This window comes from Notothenia rossii (assembly GCF_949606895.1).
Source record: "Notothenia rossii genome assembly, chromosome: 9".
NCBI classification, from domain to species: domain Eukaryota; kingdom Metazoa; phylum Chordata; class Actinopteri; order Perciformes; family Nototheniidae; genus Notothenia; species Notothenia rossii.
The window spans coordinates 21,457,580-21,482,600 of NC_136907.1; the positions used below are offsets into that span (position 1 = coordinate 21,457,580).

Below are 25,021 nucleotides of genomic sequence, written 5' to 3' on the forward strand. Positions count from 1 at the left end.
CAAACCATTGATGTCAAATGTGTAACACTTATAGCGTTTTATTGGGGTGATTCACAGAACATACTGTAATAGGTGAGGTGTCGGAAATCATAAGGGAGTAGTTTTACATTTTGGGAAATACATTTATTTTATTTTTTGTTGACAGTTATACTACAACATTAATACCAATTAATACCAAGACTGTAAACTATTTATTTACCAAGACTGTAAACTATTTATGAAGCCAACCACAGCAGCCAGTAAATTAAGCTAAAGACTGTAGCCAGTTTACCTCAGCTTAGCAGAAAGACTTGAAACTGACGCTATAAGCTCTGTTCAAAGGGAACCAAATCAGCCCCCCTGGTTTCAGCACCACTTAAGCGCATTAATGATATGTTACCTTTAAATAGAGCCAGGCATGCATTTTCCTTACATTTCTGCCTTTGTGCTAAGCTAAGCTAACTAGCATATAGTGGCTTCACATAAACAGTTCTGCACAGCTTTGAGAGAAGTGGCAGACTTTCTATTCAAATCTCTAAGAAAGTGCATGGGTGTATTTCCAAAATGTCAAACTACAACATTAGGTATGAATTGCAATTTAGCATCTTTGTGAGCCTGTCACTTTAAATATTACTCCTTTGCTTTTCAGCTTTTTAGATTTGAGATGAATAGTTGTAATGACATTTGTCTTTTTTTATTGCCAAGCAGTCATGTACAGTAATTGAGTACTAGTTCTCTGATGCTTCTCGAATAGATGTGAAGACTAATATCCAATTAATTAGTATATTTCTGTAAATAATTTGTGTAGTGAAGTGTGTATTCAATAGGCCAAATGCCTTGCCTGAACAGAAGCAGTCTAGAAAGCAAAGTGTTCCACAGAGGCTATCCAATTCACACAGAGGTAATGAACCTAAAGACTGATCCAATTCCGCTAATGGCTTTGACGGACCCTGGGCATAATGTGTTGTTGCTTGTTTAATGGCATATTCTAAACCTTGCATCGGGTTTTGATTTTCGGATCAGGTCCTGAGTGAATCATTATGGATGATAGGGACAAAGGAGAGGAGGCCGTAAAAGCCAAAAGACCTGAGGCAGACGGCTATCAGTCTTCCATTGCGAGCTCATGCATACTAAACATCTGCACAGCTCTAGGTGAGGCATCTGAAGCATATGGCTCTGACAGCATCACACTCTTAGTATTAAGCTGCTGTATTACTGCCGGGCAAGCTGATCGCAATCAAAATGCTACTGACTTTGAGGACAGGACACTGGCGGGGACGATGGTGGGGTTGATAATGACACGGAAAAGTACATAACAGCGACAGTAAAGAGGAAGATGAATTCCAGGATGTACACTTAGAGGGATATTAGTCTTTGTATGGATACTTAGCTTGAACTTTTGGATGTTCAGTGGAAACCTCCTCCTCTCTGAAACTGTGTATTCGCTTTTTCTTGAGGACGTTTGTGCAATCTTTATCAGGTCCATTAGAAAAGCTTCTGTTTAGTCATGTTTTTTTACTTATCCGCAAAATGATTTTTATTTGTTTTACCATGTTGCAAAAACACAGCTCCCTGAGATCAGAATGAGGACGGGGTATATTATTGATTCGTTGTTGCTTATGGGAACAATTCATGAATTATTAATAAGGTCTCCAGCCTTGAGGGTTATTTGCATTTTGGTTGTCGTTTAATGAGACGCTTGGGCTTTTGTTGTGGTAGATGGATGTTGTGTCAATCTTCTTCTTTTTTGGCATCCATGCAATTTTGTTTCATTTTATTAACTTCATAGCTCCTGTATTGACACCGAACATTTTGGGTGTGCATTACTGAGCTGCAATATAGCTGAAGAGAAAGTGAGTAAAATGCAAGCGAGAAATAACCCAGGGCAGAGTAGATGAAAATAAATCACCACCACAGCGCCCAAGGCTAAGATCATAACTATGCCCTGTTTAAACGTGCAAAGATGAATAGTTAGCTTTTGCTCACACGGCTTAGACCTTAGGGAACTATTTGCAGAAGAATCTCTCCCCACTTTCCCAGGTTATCTCCTAGAGCATCAACACAGCGCCTCACTCCTAATTTATTCACATTTCAGGCACCACTATCTCCGGGGGGAGATGATGGGGCCTGTGTACACACCTGCCTGCCTCCCCGGAAACACATTAAAGAGCTCACAGTTTAAATCTTCTTCCAGGAGATCAGTGAGAGCTCCCTGTCGACGCCTGTGAAGCCTCGCACAGATCCTGGTGCCGCAAGGCTTCCCCCATAATACAGCACTGAGCCCGACCAACAGCTGAGAGAAAACGAGTGACTGAGGCAGAGAGAAAGGGAAACATGCTGTTGTCATCTCTCGTTGAAAGAAGGCATAAAGCTCCCATTTGCTTGCGTCTTAAAGTCATGTGCTTGCAGTAGTCAAAGAGTAAAAGCAGTAATACCACAGTCAAATAATTCCCAGCAAGTAGTCCTATTTTCAAACTTTTCCCCTGAAAGTAGAAGTATAAGAAATGGAAGTACTCAAGTAAAGTACCTACCTCAAAATTATACCTTAGAACAGCACTTGGGTAAATGTGCTTTCCACCTTTGTGTATTGAGCCATAACGCAATGCTCAATGCTTTCTGCTATTATTCACCCATTGTATTAAGTTTGATCCCAAAGTGTATATGTTTCACAGTTGCATTTAAGGCAGAACTACACTTGATAGGTAAGGCTGTAAGGCTGCACATTCCTCTAAAGCCTATTACCAACAAAGCCAGTAATCATAATGTAGTGGTGTTTATGTACTGTATAATCCTGATTCATCCTTAAACAGCCATTTAACTTCTATGCTAACCAGCCTGAAATAACATCTATTGTTGCATCTTCGCAGAGCCAAAACAAGCTGTGACACTTGGTTTTTAACAATGTATAATGATCATTAGTGTTTGAAAGCAAAACACTGTTTATGAACCATAAATGCCAGCCTAATAGCTAGGCGGATGACTTGCAATAAACGCTTTAAAGCACTCAGGATTAAATTACAATTTGTAGGAAGCTGCATACACAGCAGAAATAAGAGCCTGCTGCATCACTTGCATATTATATTTCAGCGCCTGTATTGTACAGTTAAGTTGTATAAGGTGCAAATGAGCTTCTACCGAACCAGTTTCTCTCTAACAGATAACACAGAGCATTAATGCACGAACAAGAACACATGTCAAGGGATTTTAAAAAGCCTCAAGAGTGCTTTTCAAATAAGTCTTATCAATGTCATCTCATTTTCTTCCTAATAAGTGTTCAGTCTTTGCCTAAGGAGCTTTCATTCTAATTCAGAAGTAGAGGATCGGAGTCGATCAGTTCATCAAGTCGAGTCCTCTTCTTTCTAACTTATCATTTAAAATGATACCATAATAGTTACTTCCCACTAGATATTTGGTTAATTTGGCATCTACATAGCCAACTCACAAGTGTATTGTTTATTGGTGTTGGTAATATCCTTCATTCTAAATACAGTAATTAGGGACCCCGTTGAAACTGCGTTACTCCCAACCTTTAAATTAACCTAGAAAATGCAAACAACTGACAAGTGAAACAAAAATTGCTTTCAAAACCCAATGAATTGGAATAATTTGTCAGTTTTTATTCAAAGGAAAATGTGTCCAAATAGAAATGTGAGGTTTGGACATTCTCATGCTGAAAACAATATTACATTGTTTCAACTAGCAGCTTTTTCTTGTTTATAACAGCATTGAATGTGGCATTTATGCCAGACATTCTTAAATATATAACTCAAGTTATGCATCAACAGCAGGAAATATATATAATATTGGTTAAAAGGAAGTCTTTTGTATAGCATATTGATTGTAGTTGTTAAAGAAAATGTTACTTTGACAGCAGTGGCACTGTAGGGACTTGGCTTGGGAACTGGAGGGTTGTTGGTTCAAATTCAGGATACAGAACAAGTGTAGAGTGACTCATATACAAAGAGGTGCAAGTTTGCCTCCTGTGAACTGCTGGGGAAACCTTAAGCAAGGCACAAGCAAAGAGAATATATATAACATATGCCCACTACTCCTTATGCTAGGATGGTGAGTCTTAATGTCCCCTTTGTTATGTGTACGGGTCTCTAACAATACATTTAGCTGTTTAAGATAATAGAATACTGTTGCATACTGCAGTTAACATAGAAATGCCTCCATTGACTTCACCTTCTACCAGAACTCATTCATCAGGAGAGCTTAATATTTTAAATAACACTACTCAGCCTTTGTGGATCTGAGTTGTTTTCATTCAGTTTGGTGAGCTTTTACTGTCAATTATTAACTCTGGCCATTATAAGAGTAGCGGCACAGAGGTAAGAGATAAAAGGCTGTTCCTCTTTCTTCCCTCACCCTGTCCTCCTACCACCTTTCCCTCCTTCTCACTTACTCCTTTCCTCTTTCCATCTTTTAAGGGCTTCTCATAGAAACATGGCTGGGAGACAGGAAAGCACAATAGGTGTGCTATCAAGTGACAGGTGCCCTTGTTGTGCCTTTAGCTCACGCTGTGATCAAGCCCTTGGCCGTCACCCTCATAAAACATGAAAGGACTTGACATGTGTCCAGAAATCTTCAACAGACTTACAGGCGCACAGTCACAGCCCTCAGCAGACAAGAACACATGCGGGTACAACCTCCTGCAGACACATTACACCGCTCAAACAAGCCTTCTCAGTAGGACAGTAGGAGCTCACATCAGTAGATTGGCATGTTAAATGCATTGCTGGGGTTTTGTTTTACTGCTTGATGTGAAAGGAGAAGGAAGCGAGATTTTTCCTTTTCAGCCTCTCTGTCTGCGAGGAGAATCGATGAGCTGCTATAGATTTAATTGCACAAGAGACAGCTTTGTTTCTTCACAGTATGAATGGTATGTCAATGGATATCAATGGGGAATTTGGTGTCACAATTCTGCAATCAAATGGTGATTGTGCTCGTCTGATAACTGTTTGCCAGCTCAATGGCAGGCTGGTTCAATTATTACATTTACTGCTATTGATGTCACATTAGCTTGCATCGCTCAGTGGCTTGCCAAGCAGCTATTATGCAAACCATTCACTACATCAGCAGCTGTGTGTCTGATATCTATTGAGCTACATTGAATCTAACAAAGTTGACAGAAGGCTAAATCAAATTGTGTTTTACTCATGGGTCCTTGAAGACGTGTGAGATATGCTGGCAGACGAGGTTAGTAAACTGGATTAATTCTGAATTGTCCTTCTGTCACTACACTGTCAGTTCCCCTTTTAAATTATTCACTCATGCTTTTTGCCCTCCATCTGCCACATATTGCTGTGTAAACTCTCCCTGACCTTTCGCAATCCCCTGCGCATTCATTCATGAAATGCATTATTTATCCTACCACTGCCACATCAAAGTTATAGTTTACATTAGGCTGTAAAATCATGCAGCATGCCAGCGAACTGGAGCTAAAGGTTTATGTACTGTCCAACAACTCATGCAATAATAGCAAGAGAACAAATGTTGTGTGAATATCATTCAGATACAACAACAGTACATGTACATGGTCCCAGAGCTGGAGGGATTCCACCTACCGTCTCATACATAGCAGCGTGCCAACATCAACATCCACTAAATGAAAAAGATTCATATACATGTCTGTGAACAGCTGTTTCTTTCATATGTTAAATGCTTTGTGTGCTGTATTATGTATGGGAATACCAACAGGTGTCATGTCTTCTAACTTCACACTGAGGGAAGTTTTGCAAACATACGGCATGGAGATTTTCTCCGGCTTCAGTTTGACAGACCCCATCCTGCTGTATCATAGTGGTGGCAATCAGATCAAGTCCACAGGAACTTCACACTGCAATCACAGATTTCCACATACATTAAAGGTCACCTATTATGCAAAATCCACTTTTTCATGTCTTTTATACATAAACATGTGTCCCCTCTTTGTTAAGAGATTCTGAAACTTTCAGGAAAAAAGATTTGCTCCCTTTTTGTCCTGATCCATTCATATAAAAACCTGCTGAAAATGGGCTGATCAGATTTTGGCCACTTTATGATGTCATAACGTTTTTTTGGCTTCTGTAACCATTAGCCAATAACCAACCAAGGTAACACCCCCACCGTATCACCTGAATCTCCTCCTAGAGCACCATTGTGTTCTTTTTAACCAAATATCTCGCAGAGGGGCTCCTTATTTTCATCTAAAGTAAAAACTGAGAATCAGCATTTTTGAAACAGTGCTGAAACAGAGGGGATTATGGGATGCTACAATACACGATCTAATTTCGAGCCAAACACTTCAGAGGCATGTTTTGTATATATCTGAGACCTATAATATATTGATGAAAAACAGTATAATAGGGGACCTTTAAGAGAGTTGCTTTCCTTGTTTGTCTGATTGTATTCATGATACAGGTCATAGCATGGACGTTGTTAAGAGGGTTTAACATGATATTATACTACATTATCTAATAGTCACACTTAGAATGTGGCAAAGCATCATACACATTTTTTTTTTTAAATCTACAAATGCATGCCCAGATTTTTAGAGACGGCGCAATTGCATACAAAGTAGCTACGAATTACGATGTGTCAAAGTGATTTTATTTAAAACATTTTTATGGAGCATAACACAAAGTGAGATGCACATTTGTGAATCAATGTGAAATCAACCAATCAATTTCGTGAATTGTTTTTACTATATTGAAACTTGTTTTGCTTTCTAATTGAACACATAATTTCACAGTACTTTAGAAATATACACGCTCAAATATAGGCAAAATAAAAAAATAACCCTCCAATATGCACACAGTGATGAGATTACAGAAAGAAGGTTGTTGCTGTTGTATAATTCATCACCATATTTAAGCACTTTGAATGCAGCATAGCTCAAGGGATCCTGGGAAATCAATGAGCCACAGGGGAGAATGGGGCCCCCCTGTATGTGTTCAGCTCATTCAGATGTAAAGGTTGTTGCACATGAACAATATCCCACATCACCACCCAACTCTGCAGGGATCAGCAGCTTTATTCGTAACCATTTGTTTGTTTCACGGTGAGAGCACAGCTATAGGCCTGTTGTCATATTTAATACTGTGAGCATAACAATGAAGAGTGTTGCATTTTGTCTTTACAGAAGACTACAATGTACATGTTCAAAATAATGACCTAAGATGAGAGGAGTGACATGATAGTTAATTAAGAGCTTCAAAGACATTCTCTTACCACATATATAGCTTATACAAATACAGTAAAGGTAAGGATATTTATTTCATAGCATGTATTTAACTGTTTCCATGTTGTTTTTCTGTCTGACAGTACTTGCTGATTCAGAAAAGCAGCTCCCGGGGGGCTCAGTGCAGCAGTCAGCAGGAACAAGGCAGCGCTTAATTCACAGCGCCTAAAGCAACAGTACTCCATAATAACAACAGTCATTACAATATGCAAACCATTACATACTGTACGGATTAAAGCAGTGTCGTTTAATCTCTTCATAAAGCTTTTTTTAGACCAAAGCTGGAAGGAAGACACACAATTAGGTTGATCATTAATATGTGATGAGTCTCCTAATGATGAACATACTCTATGCCTATTAAACAGACAAGATTTAATTAGATTTCATAAATTCTTCACAATCCACAGATGCTGGATATTTATATATTAGCCCAATCTTTCAGTAGTGTATATTCAGCAACTGGCACATTGATATGAAAGAAGTTAAAATGAATCGAACCAATCATTTTTAAGCAAATAGACGCACATTACATTATGTGTTATTTACTGGAGGCTTGTAACCAAAGCTGGGGCCAATTGGGGTTAAATATCTTGCAAAAGGACACTTTGATATCCTGATTACAGGGGGCAGGGATCAGACCACTGACCTCACATTGAGTAGGCCCCCATTAACTCCCCTGCACCAGCAGTCACCCATGCAGATCATATTGGGTGTGGAAATGGCGCTAAGATGTTGCTGTATTAAATGTATCTCTTATCATTTGAACAAAAAAGCCTCCCAAGCCTGGGATGCTAGCTTTTCTTCCTAATTTCTTTCTTCTCTTCCTTTTAATGATGAGAGGAACCTGTCCATCTGGTAAACATGCTGATACCCAATACAGAAGAGCCCAGACATGGTCCAATCCAGCACTGCTCATGTTGACTGTTTGGTTTGACAACTATTCTATTATATGTGACTTTTACCATCAGATACAATGAATTAAATAGCCATAAAATGTTAAGATAGCATAATAAATAGCAAAAAAACATAATGCCAACAAGAGAGTTATGATTTATTCCATAGCCCCCCTCAAAATTAACTGTCACTCAGCAACTCAGCAATGGCTTCCACACCCTCCTGTCTGAGCCGCCTGATTTGCACATCCATACTGCGCAGAACAAACAGCCTCGCTCTCATCCCATTTCCTGCATAGCGGCTATAATGAATCTTTTATGATTTCATAATAGATCCAATTATTCCACCCCTGTTAAAATCACAGTGCACCACCTGGAACCACTTTGGCTTCCCTCTCTTATAATTTCCCTGCCTCATTTGCTTGCATATTCTCACCCATATATGTAAATGAAAATAACCAATCTCAAAAAGGCAATAGAGTAGGAAAGAATATTTAAGGCTCCTTCTTCAGAAGACTGGGCTGATCCTGCCAAACGCCTATAACACTAGGGAGTGCTATAATAACAGCTGCTTATACAGCCCAGGCAGCATTGCTACATTTGATTAGATAGTAACCAAACTGAGCTTGGGCCTTTTCTGTATTGAGAGAATGGCAGAGCAATACACTCTGGAAACGGGAGCATTTGCAAAGCTTGGGAGATTGAAGGAATGGGGAGGCCTAGCTGCTGTAACAGGCTCATATTTCCTAATCAATCAATCAATCAATCAATCAATCAATCAATCAATAATACAATCAATCAATCAATCAATAGGATACGGCTATAGTAGGCCTAGGGCCTTTTAGTCGCTCATAAATAGTAGATCACTGTTCTTTATATACTATGGATGCTGGCAACAGTCACATAGTCCAAAGTGAAGGTGATGTTTGACCAATAATGGTCGAGGCGGGATTTGAGACAGTTAACAATCTTGGATGCGACAACGCTTTCTGGCAGATCATTCCACAAGTCAACCACATGCAGGCTGAAAAAGTTGTAGCGGATAGCCAGTCTTGAGTACTGTTTCTTCAACTTGAGGCAGTGTCCACGAATCCTGGTGTTATAATCCCGTTGTAGTGGGCATGATGTTTTGTAGATGTTGTGGAAATGTTAAAAGCTTTGATCATATCACCCCTCGCCCTTCTATAATAAATACTCGGGATCTTATTATTATTCAAATATTTTTATTGATTTTCCACAAATAACAAACAGCAGCACGCCTAGCAAGTAGGGTAGAGAATGCCACAGCCTCAGCCTGATCAGTTGTTATTCGTGTATCCTGTGTGACCACGCCAAATAATGCCGTCAATGGGTTAGCATCCACCGCCGTGTTACACATGTACGAAAAGGTTTTAAATATACCAGTCCAAAAAGGGGCCAGTTTTGGACAGAGCCAAAACATGTGACTTAGGCTGGCCGGGTCCCGACTGCACCTGATGCAGGTTGGGTCTAGACCTGGGTAAAATCTGGCCAGTTTACTTGCAGATAGATGTAACCTATGCAAAACCTTTAATTGTAGCAGCCCATGTCTAATGCACATTGAAGATGAGTGGACAAACCGAATTGCTGCCTGCCAAATAGTATCTGATATAGTTATTCCCAGCTCTTCCTCCCATTGCCTCATTAAGTGATTAAGCGACGGAGCGGCGACCCTCTGAATATTGTCATATAATACAGACACCAGACCCCTGTCACAGGGATCCATATTTAAACAGTCATCAATTCAGGTACTCTGTGGGGCTGCTAGAGAGAAGTGGGTCCTGACATAACTACGTATCTGCAAATATCTGAAGAAACATGACTGCGGGATATTGAAATCCTTCTTTAACTGCTCAAAAGATATAAAGTGTCCATTTTTAAAAAGATCTTTAACACACTTAATCCCTCTCCCACGCCATAACCGAAAAGATGGATCAGTGAGAGATGGAGAAAAATGTACATTTGCCAGAATTGGGGAAGCAACAAGTGCCTGTTTGTGTTTGAAATGAATTCTAAACTGAGTCCATATCTTTAGAGAGCCTTGGATGACTGGGTTATTCGTCCAGTAGTTTTTACTCAAGGGTAGTGGAGCGCAAATTAAAGAGCAAAGTGACACTGGATTACTTGAATGCTGCTCCATTACAGACCAAACTGGGGATTCGTCCGTCACATCAACCCAAAACATCAGCTTGTGGATGTTGGCAGCACAATAATAATACAAATAATTGGTTAAGGACAAACCACCCTCCCCCTTTGGCCTTTCCAAATACTCCTTCCTAATTCGAGGTACAGTTTTATTCCAAATGAAAGTGGAAGTGCATTTATTTAATTCCCTAAAGAAGGATTTAGGGAAGATTGGGATTGCCTGAAACAGAAATAAGAACCTGGGCATGATCGTCATTTTAACAGAATTAACCCTGCCAGCTAGTGACAGGGGGAGAGTCGACCATCTCTCCATGTCCAGTTTAGCCTTATCAAGCACTATTTTAAAATTATTGTCCATCAGATCTTTGTATTTGTAAGTGACACAGACACCTAGGTATGTCAAGCTGTCCTCACACACAGTGAAAGGGAAATTCTGATATGACATTTGACGTGCTTTATCAATAGAACACTTTTACTCCGGTTCAGTTTATATCCTGACACCCGGCCAAACTCGGCGATAAGTTCCAAGGCAATAGGTATAGTGGCATGGGGATCCGAAAGAAAAAGAAGAAGATCATCCGCATAGAGCGACAACTTATGCAATTCTCCCCCCCTTTGCACTCCAGTTAGACTAGCGGTCTCTCTTAACAGTATTGCCAGGGGCTCTATAGCAATATCGAATATCTGGGGGCTCAGTGGACAACCCTGTGGTGTCCCACGGAAAAGTGGGAAATAATGAGACATTATCCCATTAGTTTGAATTGAAGCTTTAGGCGCTGTATAAAGGATCTTGATCAGCCGATCTTCGTAGGGCCGAAGCCAAACTTCTCGAGCGCAGTGAACAAGTAATTGTATTCAATCCTATCAAACGCCTTCTGTGCATCCAAGGATATAATAAGTTCAGGTTTGACATTGTTGGGCTGGTAGATAACATTGAACACACGGCGGAGGTTGCTTGAAAGTTGTCTACCCACAATGAAACCAGTCTGATCTGGATGTATCAATTTAGGCATAATTTTCTCAAGCCTCCCTGCTAGGACCTTGGTTAGAATTTTATAGTCGCAACGTAAAAGACTAATCGGGCGATATGATTCACACAACAACGGATCTTTATTATTTTTGAGTAATAGTCAGATAGAGGCCTGCGTCATCGTTGGGGGAAGAGCCTTCCTAACCAGGACCTCCTCGAATACCTTTACTAATAGCGGCAGTAGTTTAGGGGCAAACTTCTTAAAAAATTCACTTGGATAACCATCAGGGCCTGGTGCTTTTCCAGGCTTCATTTTTTTAATTGCGTTGTCAATCTCTGTTAAAGTTATATTTCTCTCCAGTCCAGATTTGTCTGATTCATCCAAGGAGGGCATTTCAATTTGACTAAAGAAGTAATCTACTAATTCCTTGCTACTTGCCCCCGAGGTGTACAGATTCTCATAGAAAGACTGGAACTGGGCATTAATGTTTTTTTGGTCTGTGAAAATATTACCTTCCTCATCTTTTATTGCAGATATAAAACCTGCTGTTGCTGACTGTTTAAGTTGATGGCACAAAAGCTTGCTGGCATGCTCCCCATGTTCGTAGAAATTGAAGCGTGATTTTAAGTGAAGATCTACAACATCCCCATTGGACAGAGAATCAAATTCTGTCTGAAGCGAAATTCTCTCCTTGTAAAGATTCTCCGAATGCGATACTGAATGTAATCGGTCAATCACTTTAATCCTATCAATCAATTCTGTTGCTCGTTTGAATTTCCTTTTATTTTCACCAGCGTTGTAAGATATCACTTGCCCCCTTACATATGCTTTCATGGTTTCCCATAGTGTGAAATAACTTATTTCTGGGGACTCATTGGTTTCGAGAAAGAAATCAATTTGTGTATTTATAAAGTCAACAAAGTTTTTTTCCGCAAGCAGCCTAGGATTAAGGCGCCATACAGTGTACACGTTGACGGAGTGTATTTTCCGGAAAATGGAGCTTCAAAAGTACTGGGCAATGGTCTGATATGACTATACTGTTGTATTCCACCTGTGTAGTTATGGGCAATAATTTTTGGTCTATTAAAAAACAATCAATTCTAGAGTAGGTTTGGTGTACTGGGAAGAAAAAAGAGAACTGTTTTGAAGTCGGGTATTTAAATCTCCAGGGGTCAATCACTCCGTAGGCTTGAATGAATGTATTTATGCAGCTTGCGGATTTATTAGGTGTGGTGACCTTACTGCCAGAACGATCTAGCACAGAGTCTAGGACACAATTTAGGTGCCCCCCTAATATTAATTCATGCGAGTCTAGGCCTGGCAACAGTGAGAAAAGATTCCTGAAGAAATCAACGTCATCCCAATTTGGGGCATACACATTCGCAAGCACTACTGGCTTATTGAACAGTTTACCTTGAATAATTATGTAACGACCATTTTTGTCTCTTATGGATTTTGACTCTTCAAACTGCACATCTCTGTGCAGGAGAATAGCTACCCCCCTGCTCTTGCTATTAAAATCGGAGTGGAAAACCTGTGTAAATCCTGCTATTTGAAGCATTAGCTGGTCTTTATTTAATAAATAAGTTTCCTGTAAATATGCTATTTCAGTTTTTAATTTGTTTAGATGAGAAAACACCTTGCTTCGCTTAACCGGGTGATTCAATCCCCTTACATTCCAACTCACCACCATGGTGTCCGCCCTGCCTATAGCTTTATCTACAGAAGCCATCGATATGGTCCTTCAAATTATGATACTGCATTGGGGAGTCCCTGAGTTTGGTAAAAGGGTTGTAGCCAAAAAACAAAAACAAACAAAAACAAAACAAAAAAGGGTGGGAAGGGGAGGATGAGCACTTATACACATACATTTTCACAAACATAAAACACAATGACAACACGACAAACGTTATACTTGTCTCCCGCATGGAGACTGCTTGCACTTCCAGTAAATCTCTTCTCCTAAACTGCTTACCATGCGAGCCCCCCATGAGAACTGAACAATTAACTCAATATAGCTCCTTCTCTTCAGCTGACCAGGCAATGCTGAATATAGCGACATCCTAGTTTGAAATATCGGCTAGGTAATGTAACAGCCCTGAACATGTTATGGCTCAATAAAATAAAACGTTAATGTCCCATATGGTTACACAATGATATTATTGTCCCTGGGCGTGCCTCAAATCTTTTCCCAGCAAGAACAATACAGAAAAAAGATACGTTATCAAATGGGAAATCCTGAGAATTTTAGATATGGAGAAAAAAAAAAAAATATATATATATATATATATATATCTCCCAAACATAACCACATATATATTGTCCGGCCGAGTTGTTTCTCGTCTCCATCAACAGCATATGGAGCTGGAATTTTAGCCCTTGGCCAATACTCACCAAAACATGTCCATTATGAAGCCTTGCGCACCACCTTGTTAAGAACGAACTCCTTTGCCAGTTTTGGATCGCTGAAACTTGCCTCGTGGCCCGCCGATGTTGTGATCATCAGTATGGCTGGGTATTTCAGGCCGTAGCGCACTCCCTCGCAGCTCCGCAGCAGCCCTCTCACCTCGTTAATGGCTGCCCGCTGTTTACTCACCGCCTGAGTAAAGTCCGGCTGCAGCCGGATCTAGTCACCGTCGGGGGTAGTCACTGATTTCATCTCTATTGCTTTCTTTAGCAGCGATTCTTTTTCGGAGAGATAGTGGAATTTCACAATAAAAGCCCGCGGTGGGAGCCCGTCTTGTGTCGCTCTGCTGCGGAGAGCGCGGTGCGCCCGGTCCAGGGTCGGGGGCTTGTCGAGACCAAGGGAAACTTTTAGCATATCAGCCACAAACTGAGATGGGTGCTTCCCATGCTCCCGTCCTTCCTTCACTCCTATAATGCGGATATTACAGCGACGTGATCTTGCCTCCAAATCCTCGCAACGGTCCCTCAGTGTGGCCAGTTCTTTTTTCATATCAATAACAGCTGATGTCATGCAGGTGATTGAATCCGAGTGGTTGCTAACCTCAGCCTCCAGCTCAGATACTCGGCCCTCAGTTACTTCAATTCTTTTGTTGACTTGTTCCACCACACTTCGTAATTCCGCCCGAATCTGGGTAGTCTGTATTTTGAGTTCCGCCGATTGGGCGATGGCGTTTTCTTCAATTTTCGCCACCAGGTCCTGTTTAAGAGACGCAATAGCGTTAAGTACCACGTGTTGGTCGTTGATGTCTGCGTCGTCTGCCAGGTTAGCATTAGCGCTAGCCTCCGCCGCCGGCCCCAACTTGTTGTTTCCCTGGCGATTTTTTGGCATATTTATTTAGCAATCGTCTGGCTATGGATATAACTTGTGTATTAAGTCGCTTGGAGTCCGTTCAAGTGGTTTTAAAAGAGCAGTATTCTGACATTAGTCGTTCTCATGAGGAGCTCAACAAAACTCCATCTCTATATGGGGCTGCCCTCACCGGAACATACTCGGGATCTTAAGACTTTGCAGTCGTTCTTTATATGGTAGGTCATTTAGTTCTGGAACCAGCTTCGTTGCCCTTCTCTGTATTTTCTCGATGAGCTCAGCATCCTTTTGTACATGGGGGACCAGGCGACATTCCCATACTCGAGAAGTGGCCGTACAAGAGAGGTGTATAAACTACATACTACGTCAGAGTCCAAATAAGTGTATGATCTGCAGATCATTGCTAGGATACCATTTGCTTTGTTAGCTGTTTTTCTGCATCCTCCTTACACTTAATTACATTGAAAACTTTAGTATCATCTGCAAACATCTGGACCATGGAGCTCACATTATCGGGTAGGTCGTTGATATAGACGACACACAGTACAGGACCCAGGATACTACCTTGTGGAATTCCACTGAGAACTGGGCACCATCCAGATGGTTTCCCATTAATAAAGACTCTCTGTCGCCTGTTTTTGAGAAAGTCTGAGATCCAAGTGAGTATGTTATATAAATAAATAAACATTGATATGTCTCCACGGATACCATACCCATAGAGCTTCTTCAGTAATCTTTTGTGAGGTACAGTATCAAATGCTTTCTGGAAATCCAAATAAATGGCATCGAGACTTCCTCTTTCGTCAAGGGTACGAGACCATATGTAAAGGCAGGCCAGGAGCTGGGTTGAACAGGATCTGTCCTGGACGAAGCCGTGTTGGCGGTCTGATAATAGGTTGTTTGAGTCAAGATGTTCTATGACGGCATCACACACTAAGGATTCAAGGAGTTTCCATGATTGCTTTGGTCACCTTTTTTGAATATAGGACTTACATGACCATCTTTCCAAGGCTGTGGTACCACACCTTCATCAAGCAATTTTTAAAAGTTTGTCACACAATTCTTTGAGAATCCTGGGATAGATGCCACCCGGTCCTGATGCTTTTGCGGCATCTAAGTTCGATTTTTTTTTTTTTATGGATGACCTTTTATTTTAAGTCCAATTATGGAGTATATTATTAAATGGTCTGTCCTGGAAGTCTGGTATTGATGAGGCATCCTCCTTTGTATTGGTATTAGAGGGTTATTGAGGAAAAACTCTCAACTAATGGCATATTACTTGTATAATCTGGTCATGTAGAATAAGACATTAATAAGTGTTTTATAAAGACTAATAAAGAGCCAATATACTGCTAATATGCATGTTAATTAACAACTAGTTGATGGTGAATTTGTGTACCTTAATATGAAGTTGTACCGCTTATATGATGAACATTGACGTCTATGTGCCTTATTCTGTATTTGACATAATTGTTTCAATAAAAAAATATATATATAACTCAAAATATTGAGATAGCTAAGTCAATATATTGAGATAGCTAAGTCACTATATTGAGATAGTAAGTCAATATATTGAGATAGTAAGTCAATATATTGACTTACAGGATTTCTTTTTCTTTTTTCCTGTGGCGCAAACAGGCTTCCATAATTTACTCCTGCAATTATTAATACTATTAATTATTTCCTTATTTCCCCTTGTAGTTATTTGAGCATTCATTTTAGCATTTATTTAGTGATTATTTGAGAGATAACTTAAATACAGTACAGCTGGTGCAACAGAGTACTGTCATTGTTAAACCTATGTGTAACACAACTTTGTGAATGATTTGGCCATTGGTGATATTTTTAGGTGTGCAGGTGGGATAAAAAATATAGCTGCCAACTGCTGCTCAGGCTGCATCCTTAACCAATAAAGGTTAGCTTATTCCTCACCTTTGGAAACTAACCTTGTGCTATTTTTGTCATAAATTTCAGATACAAGATCTAGGAGCTAAATCAACATTGTGGATAGGCAACCTCTCTATATAGGTAAGTAATTTGAACATGATGCAATCATTTCATTTCTTATACTAGATAGCATTGAGAAGTTTTTGAAACTTGTCTTTTTTTTAGGTGTAATATGTGAATGGGCGTGTGGCAGTGTAAGGTGTGTGGAAAGTCTGTTGCAAGTAGATACGAGCTGCTTAAACATGGCAAATTACAACATGAAGAACATGAAGCGAGTATTGTAAATAATTATATTTTGATATTAATAATGCTCTGCTGATGTAGAACTTGCTCACACTTTTTTGTGCAAGTGTAATTGAAGAACGTGACGTTTATTTTATTGTTTGTTTCAGATTAATGCAGAATTCATGCAAATGACTACTTTACCACTCCAAGCCAAGTTCCTGGCAGAGCTTGACAGGCACTCGCTTAACCTACTGAAGGTCTTCCGCAATCGAGGAGGGGATGCTGGAAGGAAGATCCGGCTTCTCATGGTGTCGACAGCTAGGGTAAGTGCATAGTGTATTAAATTATTACGCCATATGAGCATCTTTTTTCTATCCAACACTGGATTTAACAGGTTTAACAAAATCCTTGAAAATATAGATTTATTTTGTATAGTTCATGTTAGCACTGTCACACCACCAATGAAGAGCAATCTGAGGTGCAGCTCATGTTAAAAGTCGTCCTTATTTTTACCACAACATGCAGGTTTTCTTGAGATGATAGTTTTAGAAATTGAACACAATCAAGTAATATTGTTTATGTCCTATTAATAAAGGGAAACTCAATGTAGAGAGAAAGCTGTCCCAAGTATTCTTTGATTGAAAATATTTCTAATGCAAGCAAAATATTGATTTCACATAATAAATCCCAATCATGTATTTATTTCAGCACACATGGTCAATTTGAATGTGTTCACATAGCTACACATTCAATGCTGTACATGCGTGGTTTGTTTTTATCCAAAGGCTTGATCTTTTCAATACCCTTTAAATGGTGTGCTGCGCTTTGACTAATCGTTACATTAGAATTTACATTAATGCTTTTATGACTCTCAAACACAGTTCACACATACCAAGCGCTTTGTATATGATATGAATAAATGTAGCAACATTCTGATATTAAAAAGTACATTAGAGTTTATAGCACATGTATTTTGATCAGACATACATATGTCAACCTTCTTCTTGCAGGTTTTTTATATCAACAATAACTAATATACTTGTGCAATAATTTTTTGTGCAAAGTCTTGGTAAAAATGTAATGTCCTTTTGAAATATTGAATATGCCATGTTTTTATAGAGTGAGGACATCGAGCTGAAAAGAGACTGTGTCCTGAAAAGTCTGTGTGCCTACCTGGATGAGGACAGCAACACTCTCATCAAGGAGTATCTGGGAATTCATTTGACTGTAACATTTATGTATTAAAGGTACATAAGAATGTGTCAAGTGTATAATGGCTTAAAGATCCCATGTCATGGCCATTTCTACTGATTATAATTCCATTGTTGAGGTATACTAAAATAGATTTATACTGTGCAATTTTCCAAACTCACATTGGTTTCTCATACAGCATCTCTGTAAAGTATGTGTATTCATCGGTATTCACTCTCTTTCCTACACGGCTTGTTGGAGCTCCTGCCCCCCTGTGAGCCCAGTGTGCTCTGATTTGTCGCGACGTGAGAGGCTCGTTGCTGCTCGCAGCTGCATGGGTAAAAACCCTATGGTAAAAACCATAGACTGTATATATAAAGGTAAGAACGTTTACCCATTTAAACAGTCATGGTAGATACCTTGTTTGTTTTAAACATCATAAATACACAAACAACAATGAATACTTACAGGTTGTGTACCTGAATATCCCGCTGGTCCAAACAAAGTAGGAACAGCATCGTTCTTCAGTGCCCTACGCTGTACATGTCCGGCATGAATCGCTGAAAGCTTTGTGAAGCTTTGTTTCGTGAAAGGCTGGCAGAGGGTGTGGCCTCTGGGTATCCCCACGTCAGAATGCCCAGGAAGTAAACAATGGAAAATGAGAAATCTCCAACGAGGCGTTTTGGGGAGGTATTTTCTGTGTTAGAGTTTTACTCCCTACAGGGTGTACTTTGAGGGTTTTTGACTCCGCAGACCGTTTATATGCATACAAACCTTCATAACACACAAGGGGACGGGTAATAACCATAGACTGGTAATAACCGGAAAAGCATGACATGGGACCTTTAACGTAACATTATCTAATTGAATCAATACATAAACTTTATGTAAAAGTTGGCATTAACTCTATTACTCTGATCTAAAAGTTACTTAATTATTTCACACTAAGTCAACGTAATGGAAAAACATAGCATTGAATGTGAGTTTACATTAAACATACATGATCAAATTGAATGGAGAATGTACATCTAATTAAATTACTTAAAGTCAACGCTTTTGGCTTAATTCGTTTTTTGAGTGTACAGTAGCAGGAGGAGGCATGACAATAGAGAATGTGGTCTTCCATTCTTTCTGCTGCACAACAGCTCTGTTACGTGTTCGATTGTATTTATTCTGACAAATACAAATGGCTTTTTATGTTTTATTTCTCTGCGCTGTTTCTGTTTGTATGACTGATTCCCACCAACTGCAAAAACATCATGCAGTTGTTACATGGATGCTGTTTTCTGGTCTTATAACTCAGGCTTTTAGGCATAAAGGGAATGCACAAGTGAATTGTTAAGTCTAGCTATACATTTTTTAAAACACCAAAAGGCAGTGGACATTTCCAGTCTTGGTGGAGTTGAGGCGGGGGAGACGATGCAACAGTGAAGATGGTTAGCCAAGATTGTTTTTAAAGCAAATATTTGAATATAAACACAATATTTGATTTCCTAATAATATTTATTGGGTGACAAAGAGATCAAAAGGCGCTTTCACACCGGAGTACTTTTCCCCCTGAACTAGGCTGATTGGGGGGGGAGATTTGGTTTCACACCAAAAAGGATCTGGAACTAGTCCCTAGTTTGCGCAAACCTTTTCACCCCCAGATAGTCCCTGCTAGAGAGGTAGTACTTTCCTGAGGAGGAAATGGTTCGTGGCAGCGCCATATAGATAGAATATAGATATACATATAGACAGTCTCTCTATATGGCGCTGGTTTGTGGGTGTGTCGGCCACACTAACAATTTCTGATTGGCTGGGCGAATTGCAAACCACGCCCCATAAAACTCAGAAAAGTGTTGTGAACCCAAAGCAGAAGAAGAAGAAGAAGAAGAAGTGAGGTCAGCGGCTTCATTGGCCTAGTCCTACCTCAGGGACGCGATCTACTAAAAGAGTTCGAGGGACTAAAGAGTTCGGGGGGAACAAGTACCGGCTAAGTACTTGGTGTGAATGCGGCTAAAGAGAGTTTTTGAAGGTTCACACTGATTCCAGGACAGTTTAAATCATTTTCCGGGACAGTGTTAAAAAAAAAGGGCCTTGGATGAGTGGCTGGCTGGCTGATATGCTTTGCACAACTAAAAGCACCTACAGCAAACCAAAGTCACATCTTCCTCCAGTGCAGACTGAAAACTCATCTCTTTCGAGCGATATAATTATTAACAAAGCACTTATATACTAATAAAGGACTGGCTCATCTAAAGCCAGTTGAGTAGCACTTGAAATGTTTGGCTCTATGAAACCTGATGTACTTATATGATTCTGTTTTCTTCAAGGTTGTATCTTCCTGGTCGAATGTACTTATTGTAAGTCGCTTTGGATAAAAGCGTCAGCTAAATGCAATGTAATGTAATGTAATACTTAAGTTGCCATATGTAAGCTGAAAATGGTGTGTGCATGCTATTAATGCTCTTGTGGAGGAAGAATGTAGCGTGTAAATATTTTCAACAAAATGTAATCTGTGCTTGGTTGATGCTCATTTCACATTATTTTGAAAGACATTTCACTTTGCACTGAAGCAATCACACACTCAAATTCATCAGCGTACCATTTGCTTCTCAAGCTTAAAGTGTTTTTCAGACTGCAGACTGTTTACTGGAAGGTGTATTATGGTATTGTATTTGACACAGTGAGATGAGTAGTAAGCATACATTAAGTGGCAATCCAGTTATTGATAGTTGTTGCTGTATTAGAAAAACAGCATTAGCAGTATTGGATTTCTTTAACATGTTGTTCATTATATGCAGGGCTGTTGTGGTCCATATAATAGAACATTCTCAGCCAAGATATTAGTCATTAATCAAAATGTTGGCTTTACCCTCAGGGGTCACATGGAAAACCACAATATTTAGCAGTTTCTTTAAAATACTGAAAAGCTACCTCAAGCAATTTTTAACCAACATTCGCATGAGGTTTCTTTTTGGCGAGCCACTTTATAATTGGGAAAATGAACTTGTAGTAGTGCTTGCTTGCCCCTTTGGCAATTTACCTTTGCATAGTAAATGTAGATACGCTAGCTCCCTTGTTCAATTTGCTTTACATGAGATAGCTTCCCTTTTCTCCCCAAGGAGTCCCAGCAAGGCTGTTCTCAGGTACTCAGTCATGCGCTGCGAGGATTTGCTGTTTGTTTTCTTAAGGTCTCAGTCATCAGTCACACACAGCTAAAGTAGATCATTGTTTTGCTATAAACTAGGATAAGTAAAGCATGGACAGCTAGCTGAAGTGACCCTTATTAAGATGGATTGGAAGAGGATAATCGCCAAGGTTAAACAAGCTTCTGTTGAACTGCCCCTTTTTACAAACATATTGCCTGTAAATATCCAGTTAGAGATTACATCAAATGTCTCAAGGGAATATTTTCTTTCCTTCTCTACTCTCCCTCTCGTGCAGTATAAATCAAACATACAATTTATTATTGGATCTACTTGCTTTGATTAATTATAAGGAAGGTAATTTGTCTACACAGTAAATAGGCTGCACAGTGCACACAGGCTTTCTGTAGTTACGCCATCAGGTGTTAGTTTTGTGTACCTGAGGTCTGATTGGCCGTGTAACTAATTCAGTCTCGGCCTTAGAGCAGAGGGGGGGGTGGGGGTGTCACTGGGAGTCGTTTGTCACTGTGTCTGCTGGGCAGATTACCTGTCAGATTAGAACCCGCCCCTGTCAGCCGCTCAGACAGGTGGCCAGCCCAGATACATCAGGATGGCACTCAGCTCAAACACAACAAACACGCACACTCGTAGCTAAACACACAGACATTTGGAAGCGCCTTCATAACCACTAACATGTGTGTGTGCTGCCTGCAGGATAAAAAGTGACTTGTAATTACATACATGTAAACCATGTACACTCAACACTAAACATGAACCCATTATTTATTCATATGCTTGTTGTTATGGTAATTGCATTCAGCTGCTTTTAATATAACAGCAGATTATGATAGATCTAATAAAGCAACAGCATGTGGTGTAGCCCTGAGATCAAAACAGAAGGGTTTAATATTCTGCTAGTTTTCCTTTGTGGCATTCGCTAACTAATTCAGTTTTTGTCAGTTAATATGCTAGCAATAAATGTATATTTTTCTCAATTTATCTGCCTCTTCCAGTCTTTTAACCTTTTCACTATCAAGGCTATTTAACCAACACCTTTCCTGTATACTTTTTACATTAATAAAACATGCTGTTTCAGAATTCAAAAGGTAAAATAGAGGTAAATATCTTAGCAGACCAGTTCAAAACAATGCCAACAATGTAAGTTAATGGAATAATTCAAATGTATCTTGTTTCTATATATAAAGAGCTATTCCACATAGAAAAAGCATCACCCCTTTCTCTGGCATTTTATTCACTCTGCTGGCATGGCTCTAGCAATTGCAATATATCAATCTTTGAATCCACCACTTTGGTTTAGACTAAAATGTCTCACCGGGTATTGGAAGGATTGCCATTACATTTTTAACAGACATTAATGGATCTCGAGATACTTTATCATACTGGCTTTTTATTTATAGCCATCATTGGGTCTTATTTTGTCAAATACTTATGTTTATGACAAAGTAGCTGTAAATCTGATCAGCAGAGGTGGGATAAGTCACACGTTCAATGAATCTCAAGTCTTAACCTTTTAGTCTCAAGCAAGTTACTTGGGTTAGGGATTGATTTGAGCTCACACCCTACTGTCCTGCAATTCTACAATGACAACTCAACCAAATGGTTACTTTTAGACTAGCACTATACTGTAATTCTTACTGAGTAACTAGGCACTTTTAGGATTTAGATGACCTTCAGAAAGGCTCAGCTGCCTAATGTGAAGTCCTCTTAATATTTAATAGGCTAGCATGCAAAATCCTGCAGCCTGTGTTACAGTTTCTGCAGGCCTTTCAGGGTAAAGACCATTTTCCTCTCTGTCTCTGATATCAAATGAATACTCAATGTTGCCTATCTGCGCCAATTCAAACCTTTTGTCATTAATGTAGTGTACTGTCCTGCACCAGGTGTTCTTACAAACGTTAATCAAATGTATATTCACTTTGTGTGGACTTCTGTAGTCATTATTTCCCTGGCTTTGCTCTCTGGACAGCTGTGAGACACATATCTCCCCTCAGTGCCAGAGGCAGCCTGTGTTTCACCTCCTCCTGTTAACCCAGCACCTGGGAGCCCTCTGTGGACGATTAATGAAGTCCTTCATGCTCCGACTCAACCAGAGGATAGAAGGCTGGGCTAATGGAGCTCAAACTGAAAACTGCATCAACAGGAGAGGAGACTCACACACAGGTCTGTGACATCACAGACAGACACCAGACCATCAGCAGCATGCAGCAGCCACTGGTGCAGGACCAGACACAGAGATGTGGTTCATATTAACATGTTGGAGATGAGAGAGAAAGAAGTGCAGTATTGCAGGCAATCAGTTGTGAATTATGTCATGTGAATGTATAGTATATTTGCACTAATGTCCCCAATGTGAGGGCTTGTGAGATTACTTTTTATGTTATTGTAGTTTGTTTCAGTATTACCTCTGCACTGTTGGAAATGTACTTTTAATTCAGCCTCACTGCCCTTGGGAGTAGAGGCGCATATTGTACGGCAAGAAGATATAAAGAGTTTCATCCATTTATCTCTACAGAATGGGCTGAGTCCAAAAGTAGTGTAAAAAAAAGAAATATCAAAACAAGGTTTTGTATGGTAATTTAGATTTATTTTCTTTTTTATACACATTTTACATAAACGTTATGTATTCTGTTCTGCTCCTGTCTGGGAATGGATAGAAAAGTCTATACTGTATGTGGCATCATTCTCTTTGATTTGGAAATAAAGCAATATAACTGTTTGCAGGAGTCACTTTACACAATTTCAACCATTCATATACACATACTGTATATACACCCGTTATCATTAAAATGTGTCTGAGTATAACTGTGTTTGTTATACTGACTCTCAAATAAATCAAAAACATGGGATGGGCATTGGTCGAATCCCATGTCAGGCCAACACATAATTGAATAAAGAAAAAGAAGAATGTGCTGTGAAAATGTACGGAATTTTGAGTCTATTCTGACAGCAGTGTTCTCAACAATCAAAATGGGTAGCTTTGCATTTCTTTACAGGTATTTCTGATGTCAAGCACAATAATGGGAGTAATATAACTGCAACCTGGCATTACACTGTTTGGGAAGTTGGTCTTTTTTAAATTTTAAATTTTTTAAAGTACTGAGCCACACCTTCCCTAGTATTTTTGAAATATGTAATTCTTGTTCCTTACCAAATATCTGGTTGAGGTAGATGGGACAAGTCTGAGATCCTGTTGAGAAAAGAAACAATCTGTTAGAGCTTCATAGTCTGTGCTTTTGGAAGCCAACACGGCACTGTTCCATAATCACTCACATAAACACAGGATGAGTTTTACAACCCACAACAAAGACAGCAACAGTGGGATTTAATTATATTATGCAACACATTATTCTCTGTGTGATGCAACAGAGACTTCCACAGCCTAATATCCACTGTCACTCTGCCAAAGGATGACTAAATATCTTTGCTATTTTTCTACCTTTTCTACCACTCATTTCCTTTAGGACTGCATATGTCTCAAACATAGTTTCTTTCTCTCTCCCTGTTCTCTTTTCTTGAATTTCCGTCCATGCTTACATTATATATTTTCGAGCAGCTCGTTCAAGGGCAGCTTGAATAATTTTCCTGGATCGAGGCACTGAGAGCTAGAAACTAGAGGCATAGAGTGGAGTGGATACCTGCTTAAAAGCATCTAATTGCCATCGAACTAACAGTCACTAATTAATTGGTCTTTTCCAGCCTCCGGGGGCAGTGTGATGTGATGGGTGGTCTGATGCGTTGTTGTGGCTACAGTACCTGCACCTCTGTCATCAATATTACACCACATCTAGGCAGCACATAATCTCCCCTGATGACTGCTTCATTAGCTCCTATTACAGTGTCACCGCACCTGTCTGCATGCCAAGAGCCATGGCAGGGAAGGAAGTGTTTTTTCCTAGCATCTAGCAATATTTGTGCATCCGGCATTATAAGTGTTATCTTCTTGTTTCTGCACCGGGGTTGTCTGAGAGTGATTTGTCTGGCACTGTCAGGGCAATCATTTATCA

General features: G+C 39.7%; 1 protein-coding gene across 3 annotated transcripts in view; it reads left to right on the forward strand.

Moving 5' to 3' along the window:
- Positions 1-23,727, forward strand: part of LOC307018128 (uncharacterized protein) — a 37,475-nt gene extending 13,748 nt beyond the window's left edge. Inside the window, exons 2-5 of one of the 3 annotated variants that reach the window (XR_013802336.1) lie at positions 16,477-16,530; positions 16,615-16,729; positions 16,842-16,997; positions 17,794-23,727. Coding sequence is in view for 1 of the 3 variants with exons in the window: in XM_079648237.1 (XP_079504363.1) it covers positions 16,628-16,648; positions 16,842-16,997; positions 17,794-17,919 (303 nt within the window). In the remaining 2 variants the exon portion in view is untranslated. The remainder of the gene's footprint in view (positions 1-16,476; positions 16,531-16,614; positions 16,730-16,841; positions 16,998-17,793) is intronic. The other 2 variants (XM_079648237.1, XR_013802337.1) reach the window with 2 other exon arrangements.
- The last annotated feature ends 1,294 nt before the right edge of the window (positions 23,728-25,021 follow it).